This window comes from Solanum stenotomum, chromosome 8 (genome assembly GCF_019186545.1).
Source record: "Solanum stenotomum isolate F172 chromosome 8, ASM1918654v1, whole genome shotgun sequence".
In the NCBI taxonomy this organism is placed as follows: Eukaryota; Viridiplantae; Streptophyta; class Magnoliopsida; order Solanales; family Solanaceae; genus Solanum; species Solanum stenotomum.
The window spans coordinates 55,843,076-55,854,192 of NC_064289.1; the positions used below are offsets into that span (position 1 = coordinate 55,843,076).

The 11,117-nt window shown below is 31.4% G+C and overlaps 2 protein-coding genes across 2 annotated transcripts in view; one reads left to right on the forward strand and one right to left on the reverse strand.

The window, feature by feature from the left end:
- LOC125873971 (uncharacterized) overlaps positions 1-547 on the reverse strand; it is a 2,669-nt gene extending 2,122 nt beyond the window's left edge. The window contains exon 1 of the mRNA XM_049554783.1: positions 352-547. Within this exon, the coding sequence (XP_049410740.1) occupies positions 352-474 (123 nt within the window). The 5' untranslated portion in view covers positions 475-547. The remainder of the gene's footprint in view (positions 1-351) is intronic.
- An 8,361-nt stretch (positions 548-8,908) lies between these two features.
- Positions 8,909-10,833, forward strand: LOC125874128 (putative pentatricopeptide repeat-containing protein At1g12700, mitochondrial). Its single transcript, XM_049554964.1, has one exon. The coding sequence runs from the start codon at positions 8,937-8,939 to the stop codon at positions 10,704-10,706; it is 1,770 nt and encodes a 589-aa protein (XP_049410921.1). The 5' UTR covers positions 8,909-8,936; the 3' UTR covers positions 10,707-10,833.
- Positions 10,834-11,117: the final 284 nt, after the last annotated feature.

An 11,117-nucleotide genomic window follows, 5' to 3' on the forward strand; every position in this document is an offset into this window, starting at 1 on the left:
GTCTCTCTTCCTTTCTCTATATTTTTCTACCAGTCTACGCATAAGATGAATGGCTTCGGTAGTCGAACGTCCCGGCATGAATCCAAACTGATTCTCAGAGATGTACACCCCTCTTCTCACCCTCATCTCCACCACTCTCTCCCAAATCTTCATAGTATGGCTCAACAATTTGATACCCCTGTAGTTGTTACAGTTTTGGATATCACCCTTGTTTTTATACAACGGAACCATTGTACTCCACCTCCATTCTTCAGGCATTTTTGTTGTATTAAAGATAACATTAAACAGCCCAGTTAACCACTCTATGCCCGCCTTGTCCAAAATTAATCGAAGAATATTGTTGAAACATACCACAGGAACATTGTCAATAATTTCTCCTTCCTCTGGCGCTTGAGGTTCTCCGTCTTCACCTTCGTCACTTGTTCTACGGTTGCGTGCCATCGGAGAATACGCCGGACGGTGGTGGAATGCCATCGAGAATACGCCGGCGATGAGTCGGTGATGGCGAATAAATCACACGTAGGTTTTAGGGAAACGATAAACGATTATGGACAACAATTTTTTTTTTAAAAAAAAAGAAAGTAAATTTTTATTCTTATAACTGAATACGTATAAAAGAGGGAATAGGAGAGAAGCTTGGGTCAAGAAGGTAGGTCATTAATTTACTACTCCCTCCGTTTCACAAAGAATGACCTCCTTTCCTTTTTAGTCAGTTTCAAAAAAATGACCTCTTTCCTTTTTTGGTAACATTTTACTTTTTGCTTCCTACGTGGCATGTTTAAGACCACAAGATTAAGGGCAATTTGTACATTTGACATAACTTTAATTTAGAACCACAAGATTCAAAAGTCTTCTTTAATTTCTTAAACTTCGTGCCAAGTCAAACCAGACCAATCTTTTTGAAACGGAGGGAGTACATATTTTGGCCAATCCTTTTCCTTTTGTTAAATCTAAATAGTTAATTCTAATTGATTTACATATGGTTGTCATTTAATATGTTATTTCAATTAAAAATTATGGAAAAAAATAGTATTATAAATTATAATAATTTAAAATATTAATTTAGTTACTTCCTAAAATTTTATGTATGCCATGAGACAGATGGATAATGTATATTATTTGAAAATTATTTAAAATGTATTATAAATTATAATAATTAATAGCTTAGAATGTACAATTTGATACGTATATTATTTGAAAATTACGTAAAAGATACTATAAATCAAAATAATTAATAACTTATAATATTTTTAAAAATATATATTAAAATTTAATTGCTCTCAAAATTTCACTCGTGTAACATAAATTAAGAGAGGGAGTGTAACATATATTATTTAAAGTTACGTCAAATTACTATAAAATCACAATAATTAACAACTTAAAATATTTAAAAATCATACAAAAGATATAGTTGTCTCACTTAATTTCATATGTGCCACGGAAATTGAGACAGATAAAATAATAAAATATTGGGTTCGTGCTTATACGGACTCTTTGTGTCTAGTATATATAGAAGTGGTCATTGAAGCAGTTGGCAGTTGTCCTGCCAGCTTACTTCCGGGGCTATTTTGATCATTTTAAGTTAATTTTTCCATTTCTATTTATTTGTCTTATTTTTTAATTTGTTACATATTTAAAAAATATTACGTTAAAAGTATTGTGAATTACAATAATTATCAACTTGAAATATTTTGAAGACATAAAAAATTCAGTTGACTCTCAAAATCTTATCATTACCGGACAAATTGGAAAAGAGAAAATAACACATATTATTTGAAATGCCGTAAAAAATATTACAAGTCACAATACTAAAATACTTAAAAATTTGGAAGACATGCAAAATTTAAATAATTATCAAAATGCTATCAATATCATATAAATTGGGATAATGAGAGTAACATGTATTATTCAAAAATCATGTAAAAGGTACTATATATCACAAGACTTAATAATTTAAAATATTTAAACGACAACAAAAAGTTTGATTGACCTTCGAAATTTATTAGTGTCGCATAAATTGAGCAAATGAAGTGTATATTATTAACAACTTAAAAATTTAGAAAAGTTACAGAAATTTTGGTTGACTCTTGAATTTGTTCACTGACACATAAATTGTGACAAAGGGAGTAACATATATTATTTAAAAATTATGTTAAAAGTACATAAATCTCAATTAACAAATTAAAATATCTAAACTCTCCAAATTTTATTTATGTGGCATAAATTGAAACAAAAGGAATAGAGAATATTTCAAAAATAACAAACATAATAGACATAATAAGGCTCTATAACTATAGTTTCAATAATTGTGCTATATAGTTATAGTTTTGTTTGGTATGGAGGCTGTAGTTTGTATATTTTTCCTTGTTTATAAATGTATGAAAATTTCAATTTATGGCCAAACATAACTCGTGGGTGTTTAACTTGGGTGAAACTAAATGGAGGTTCAAAATGACTAAAGTTGAGAGTCAACTCATGAGGTGAAATGTCATTTGAACCTTGTGAAATTTAAAAGAAAAGTAAAAGTGATTTTTATTTTTGCTTTCTTTGTCCATTTTTATTTGTCATATTTAGGGGTGTAGCTACACAGTCTTTAGGGTGTCCTTCGTCGAAAAATTATACCGTATATACAAGTAAAATAATATACAAAGTGGTTAAATAACATACTGTGGATAACTTTAACACAACAAGGTGTTGTAGCCTAGTGATTAAGTGTTTGTGAGTTCAAATCTTGCTAGCATATTTAGTTTAATTTTAAAATTTCTAGCAACTCATTCATCCAAAAGAAAAGTTTTTCAACCTTTTTTCCCAAAAAAAATTCAGGTATATTATGTAGTTTAATTTCAAAATTTCTAGTCAACTCATTCGTCCAAAAGAAAAGATGCACTCGTCATTAATTTGATGTTTAAACAAAAAATTTAGATACTAAAAAACTATACGAAAAACACTATAAATTATAAATTTTTTTATATAAATATGATGAAAAATATATCATAAAATGTTGATAAAAGTTGTTATAGTTTGATTCTAAAAAAAGAAAGAAAAATATAAATTATATTTTTTTTGTATATCAACATGATGAAAAATATATCATAAAATATTAGTCAAAGTTATTATCGTTTAATTCTAAAAAAGAAAAGAAAATCATGATAATTAAAAGTGGACGGAGGGAGTAACTAATAAAAATTATAATTGAAAATTGAGCTAAGGGCAACTCCAACCCAAACACCAAATTTGGTGTAAGCACTATTTTTGGTGTAATCAACTCCAACCCACTGCACCAAATTTTATACCAAAAGAGAATATTTTTCTCTCTCTTCATTATTATATTATTATTTCTTATTTCATTTATATTTTCTTATTTCATAAAACAAATTCTTTCTAAAACATTCACCATATATAATTCATATTATTTCCTTTTATAATAGTTTAGTATAAAATTATTTTTTATATCATAATTTTTTAAATAATATAAATTGCTAGCAAATATTATATATTATACATTATACATAATAGTGGATAATACAAATAAAAGTGAAATCATTAATGAAATACAATTAAAACATTACATAATTGAAAAAATTATTTTAAATTCTACATAAAATATTCAACTTTCAAGCTCTTGAAAGTTGAAATCTGTTTGGGCAGCACCTTTGAAGGACATTTGTACAAGTGATAAACATCACTTGTGTGATATATTTTCACACCTCCTTGAGTTAAATTCGTTTCCTTCAAGTCTAAGAACCTTAGAATCTTATTTAATCAGTTGTTCTTCAAAATCACAAGAGAAAAACTTGATCCTTTTGGCTGGAATTCGAGACACACGCTTCTCTTTGGTAAGTGATGAAATCTGTTTCTGAGCTGGGTAGTGTTTGATAGTTTAAGCATATTTCGTTCTCTCAAACTTCATTTACAGTGAATAAATATGATTTGGAAAGATAATTTATATACCTACAACTCTTATGTTTATGTTAAACTCTAATTTAGATGTTATGAATACGAAATAAGGGACGCAACATATGACAAGTTCTGTCCAGATTCCGGAATTAGAAATCATGTATGTTCAATTGTTATTGTTTTGATTATATCTTTTTGTGTACAAAATGTATTTTGCGGTGATTCTTGATTATTTGCAAGCTTAAGAGTTGTGCCTACATCTTTTATGAATAATATAAAGTCCAGTTTTGTCGTTTTCCATTTCAAATCTAAGTTGCGACATGAAGTACTTTGTTAACCAGAATTACTGTTTTAGGAGCATAGTCGTATTTGTACAGGCTGGGCTTACTTGTGAGGATAACCCTGTGTTATGTCATCATTATTGAGCTACTAGAAAGAAAATAAGTTATTAAATTCATTTTTTTAAGGTTGTATATACTTATTGATGTAGATCAAAGTGACACTACTTCAAGGAGGCCTTTCACAAGGAGTCAAGCTAAGGACCTTCAAGCATTGCAAGCTTTATGGATGAAGATGGAACCTTTGGAAGTCTCCAACATGGCAGACTTGAAGATATTTAATATATCAAGTGCTCTACCATTTTAATTACCTTGTAATTTTAATAAAGGGCAATTGAGTCTTTATTCACTATTTTAGCTTTTAGTATAAATAGTAGATATTAGGGTTTCATAAGTTTTTAGTTTTGGACATGTTATGCCTCTTGTGAGAGTTTGGAAGCCCTTTGTTGAACTTCAACATTTTGTCCTAGAATTTGCAAGTAAAGTTATTACTTTCTTGAGGATTCTAATAGATTAGGTGCTTTTATTTCTCAATTAAGTGGTGTTTTTGGTTAGTTTCACCATTACATCTCTTAGTTGCTTGAATTCAATTGTGTCCATCTCTTTTATCTATCTTTTATTTATTTCTATTTTATTTTTATCTTCTTGTTTCACATCACTTATGTACAAGTTGAAAACCTTGATACGCTGGTTGGTCTACGGTTTGAACTTTTGAAGTTGTGTTGGATTGTTTCTGTGCTAAAGAACTGAGGTTTGTGTATAAACTTGTACTTGCACTCTTTTTACCTGTTAGTATATCTGAAAGTTTATTTTGGTACCTTCGTTACCTCTTGTCACTTTTCATTGTCGTGTTGGTATCTTTTAAGACATTAAGGACACTTGCGTAACTCGCCCATTTGTACGGATTGTTTGATCACCTGGTAGTCTTGTTGGGACCTTGTCCTTCTTGTGGCTGTGACTTTGTCACTATTGGCGTGCCTCTTGATTCGTATCATTTGTCATCTTGACTTTGGACTTTTAGTATGTCTTAAGACTGGAAGTTGTCCATTTTAAGTACGAACTAGAAAGTCATTTTTAATATGGTTCTTGGTTCTCTTGATTATTGGGTTTGACTCTTCTTGATATAGGGCGTCGACCCTTCTTGATACCTGTTTGTGCCTGGTGTGACAACATGATGTATATATTGGGCGAGCCTTGTTATTGAATCTCTTGAAAAATGGTGCAATGAGCGTTCTTGACATTTGAATCTTTAAATATCGAACTTGATACTCTTTATATTTTGTTTACTTGATTTATTTATTATGTTTTAATTGTGTTGTCTATGACTTGAGAAAGGTAGCTTGGTGAATCTGAGGGCTCTGAACCTATAGTTTTTACACCGCTAAGTTATATGCTTAGCGATAGTTGTTTCTATCGTAGAGAATGTTCGAGAGGATGCATGATGCTGGCCATTGGAGATGGAGATTTTGAGAGCCTTAAGGAAGATCACATTTGCATATAGGCATCTATATTTTGTATAAACCTTGAAACTTATACATGATCTATGTGTTGTATATTTACATGAAATTTTGAGGGCTAATTTGATCATGTCACCATGGGTTGTAATATAAGTGTGGCTATATGTTTTGTTCATTTTGGGGTATGTAAACCCAAGTCTTGTAATATACTAAATTTACTATTTGTTTTGAATGGTTGTGTGAAGCATGAACCGGCTAATTTAGGTACTTGAAAGTTGGTAACATTCTTTTTATATCATTTTTAAGTGTGAGGATAATATATGCATGAAAATCTCGTAAGTTATTTGCTTAGATTATCTTGGAAGGATTTTTCCGCCATAAGTAAAATTTCTACATAGTTTCGATTTGATGCAAATAAATGTTTAAGTGGGCAGGATACACATCCTTAACTATTTTTTATCGAACCTAATTCCCCTACTAGATTTTAATCAATACTCCCTACATTCATCTATTTTAAATGTCGTGTGTATTAAAGTAGATTCCTTCTTAAGTGGTAGTATCCTTCCGAAAGGATCTCTACATCTACGGTCGGAGTTGGACCTTCCGACGCATCTTGAATTGGTGCATTAAGATCACACTCATCCTCAATTATCATGTTGTGCATTATAATACATGAAGTTAATATATCATATAGCACTTCTTTTTAAGGCCTAACCCATCGGTGGCCCCTTAAAGTTGACACGAAGTTTCACTTAGACACCTTAAGCGGGTGATGTTCATTTTAGACACCTCATATCAGCGTTTGTTGTGTCATATTGACACTTTTTGCCTACCTGGCTCAATGAGTGTAATACACTCGATGACTGCGCGTGAAAAACATATTCGGTAGACTTTTTAATTTTTCTTCTTCTTTTTGTTTCCAATTTCAGCATCCATTCTTGCAAACATAAATATCCAACAATGGCAAAGAGAAATAGTTACAGTAAAATGATGAAAAATGATGAATCTGTGTTAGAAAATTTAGGAATAGACCCGTTTCAACATTTAAATATTAAATTATTCATGAGATTCTTTCTTAAAAGAAATTAATTTTTACATAGGAGTTTAATTTTTTGTGAATTCTTAACCTGCTAATTAGGGTAAAAAAGAAACAAAAAGATATTTGACGAAGAAAATAAAAAAGGAACAGTGTGTTGGTGGGTGTGAGCCCAAATGTTATTGGAAAAAAAGGAATATTGGTATTTGGAGAAGAAAATCAGAGGAAATGGGTGCGCAGATGTTTCAACAAATGAATAGATATTTGGAGAAGACAATGGTGGGGGGTGGGGGGGGGGGGATGGGGCAGAGGTGTTTGGAGAAGATGTCGGGGGTGAAATCGCGGTGCTAGGAGGCATGGGAGATTTATTGGTTTAAATCTTTCTTTTTTAAAAATTATTGGGAAAAAAGCCATATGTCATTGATTCATTGGTTACTTTTTATTTTTATTCAAAAATAATTATTTAAGAATGATTTTTTATGCAAATGACACATGTCGTTGTTTAATTTGTCACTTTACACGTCATTCATGAGTGTAACACACACACCTTATATATTTTTGTTGATTAGTAAAAAAGTGTCAAAATGACACATCAAGACTCTACATGAGGTGTTTAAAATGAACATTGTCCAGTTGAGGTGTCTAAGTGAAACTTCGTGCCAACTTTAAGGGGCCACCGATGGGTTAGACCTCTTTTTAAATTTACAATGTATTTTTTATTTCAATTTTGATGTATGTGAGTTACTACTTTGTTAAATGTTTATTATTTTCGGTTATTTTTAAGTACATTGTATTATTTGTTTGGCGGAATACATAAACAGATCCCTAAACTTGTTGTGTTTTTTCTTTTAGGCACCTCAACTAAGACATCTTCCTATTGAACTCTTGAACCATCTATAATTTGTAACTTTTAAACACACTTGGCTGACATGGCACAAAACTCCAACAAACATTTTTTTTTATTGTGTGCATGAAATCCACATCTCCCACGTGGAATGTGCAACCAATCAAAACACTCCACTAATTTAAATAATTTACACATCAGCAATCTAAAATAAAACCTAAAGGCACTTCATTTTTTCACAATACCACTTCGATATGACCCAAATATTCTTATAGATGAGAAAAAATTAAGAAATTGGTGTGATTTCAATGATTCTAGTGACAAATTTATGCTATTTACAACTAAAATCCTAAGATTTTGAAATAATACAAAGTCGAAATGATTGTGTAAAAAATGAGATGCAAAAGAAAAGATCAAGCAAGAAATTTAGCTTGAATTTGCAGCTTAATTTTAATGAATGCAAGACATTTGGTAGGATAAAGTTCGTGAAGAAGTTAACCAAGTTTGCAAAGGAGATTCACCAACTGTCGAACACCTTCCAAAGCTTACTTTGGTAAGTGCTGGTAGTAATTTTAGTTTTATTTTTCTTTTCACGACAAGAAATGAAGAGGATATCGCTAAAGAAGAGAGATACCTTGAGAAGCTCCAACTTAAAAATGACAATAAGGAAGAAGGGAAATAAGAGAAAAAGAGGGAAATTAGCGTTGAATAGACAAAAAAAAGGGGAAGAAGATAGTTGTGGATTCCTCATCAGCTTTTTAAAAATGTCTTCACGCGCTCAAGCAACGTGAGAACACATATTGTGCCATATCAACCAATAGTGTTTAAAAGGTACAAATTATGGGTGGTTCAGGGGTTCAATAGGAAGATTGCGTAGTTGAGGTACCTGAGAGGAAATTTCTAACAAGTTTAGGGGTGTGTTTATGTATTCTTAAAAATTTATATGTTTGCATTTTTTATTTTTGTGAAGGTTAATTTTAATTTCTAGTAGAATTAACATAATTTTTTTTAAAAAAAAGTCATATATAGAAACATTAATTTATAAAAAAAACTAAATTTTATATCTAAAATTAATATTATAAAAATATTACATAAAAAATAATTAAATATACAAGAGATTTCATTAAAACATATAATTTATATAATATTTAATTAAAAGTTTGTATAATGAAAAAATATTAAAATATTTAAAAAGTAAATTTGTGTGATCAGTGTTACACTAAATATAGAATTTGGTGTGTTGGAGGTGGTGTGAGTGAGTCACTTGTCAGTTGTCACTAACAATTTTTTGAACAAAATTTAGGGCAAAAAAGACTCCACATTCCACACTGAAATTGGAGGAAGAAATTTCTTAGCCATTGAAGATGAAGAGAATTCCTCTGTGTAAATGCAATGGTATTATTCCCTTTCTCTCTTTCGTTGCTATTCCCCATTCTTGTTCGGTTAACAGATCCATTTCTGCAATGAGTAAATTTGGGGTAAATAGCAATTTTGAGAAGGAGGTCAAGTGTTTAGATGATGCTGTCAATCTCTTCCATCAAATGGTTAGAATGAAGCCTCTTCCTTCTATTGTCGACTTCTCTAAATTATTTAAGATTATGATAAGTATGAAACATTACTCTACTGTCCTTTCTCATTTTCGAGAAATGCAGAAATTGGGTATCCCAATTAATGTTTTCATTTTGAATATGATGATTAATAATTATTGCCTGATGCATCGTGTTGATTGTGCATTTCCGGTATTACCCATTTACTTGAAGAGTGGCATTTCATTTAATGTCGTCACCTTTACCGCCTTAATAAGGGGATTCTTTGCTGAAAATAAGGTGAAAGATGCAGTTGAATTGTTCAAGAAGTTGGTAAGAGAGAAGATTTGTGAGCCCAATGAAGTCATGTATGCAACCGTCATGAATGGGCTCAGCAAAAAGGGTCATACTCAGAAGACTTTAAGTTTGCTCCGGTTAATGGAACAAGGTAACCCTGAGCCCAACATATATATCTATAGCATTGTTATAGACGCTCTTTGCAAAGATGGAAACTTAGATGCTGCTATCAACATTCTGAACGAGATGAAGCAGAAAGACGTTCTTCCAAACATAGTCACATATAATTCAATAATTGATGGTTTGTATAAGCTCGGTCAGTGGGAAAAGGTTAGGACTTATTTATCTGAGATGGTAAATCATAATATTTATCCAGATGTGCGCACCTTCACCATAGTGATTGATGGACTATGCAAAGAAGGGAAAGTTGCAGATGCTGAGGAAGTAATGAAACACATGGTTGGAAAGGGTGTAGAGCCTGATATAATTACATACACTGCGATAATGGATGGCTATTGTTTGCGTGGTCAAGTAGTTAGAGCGAGGAGAGTTTTTGATTTCATGATAGATAAGAATATTGAACCGAACATCATTTGCTATAGTGTACTCATAAAAGGATACTGTAAGAAAAAGAAAGTGGCCGAGGCCATGAAATTGCTTGGTGAAATTTCTCAAAGGGGATCAAAACCTGATATTGTTACCTACAATACTATTCTGCAAGGTCTGTTTGAAGTTGGAAGAATTGGTGATGCAAAAGATTTTTATGTCGAGATGATATCTCTAGGGTTCATACCTGATTTATACACTCATGGCACTTTGCTGAATGGCTATTTTAAGTACGGACTTGTTGAGGAAGCTATGTCACTCTTTGATAAGTTGGAAAGAAAGAGAGAAAATGCTAATATTGAATTTTTTAATGTTGTCATTAATGGATTGTGTAAAAATGGTAAACTTGATAAAGCTCATGCTATTTTTGAGAAGCTTTCTTCAATGGGATTGCTTCCGAATGCAAGAACATACAATACTTTGATAACTGGATTTTGTCTAAAAGGGTTGTTAGATGAATCTAAAGATATGCTTAGAAAAATGGAGGACAACGGTTGTATGCCAGACAATGTTACTTACAATGTTTTTGTGCGAGGATATCTAAGGTGCAACAAAATTAGTGAAATGACAATTTTTTTGAAGGAAATGGTTAGAAGGGGCTTCTCATGTGATGCAACTACAACTGAGTTACTGTTAAACGTTATTAGGGAGAATCCTTCCGTTCTTGACATGATACCGAAGTTTCACTCAATAAAGAAGAAGTGAATATTTCTTCCACTTTGTTTATTGAGCTATGATACAATTGGAAAAATGGCAAATAGAATATCTCTTGAGCTTTGCAGGCAGGCTTGCGGAGGAGGTACATCACTTTTGATATGTTGATTGTTTTTCCTCTCTTTTATCTTGGAAATCAGATGTCACTGCACTCTCAATATGAGTAATTTCCTTTGTGTGTCTATATTATAAGCCTAGGAATATAATTTTCTGTATTATTGAGTTATCATCATGTACCGTCATTTCTCTCATTTTGAGGATCAACATTAACTACCTGTAATTTAGAAAATGTTACAGAAACAATCTATCAGCCGGAATTCAACCCATTCTTCTGTTGCTCAACTCCTTTTTTATGAATTTTTGCAATCGTCCTGATAGAACTTGTTACATCATTACCATTTT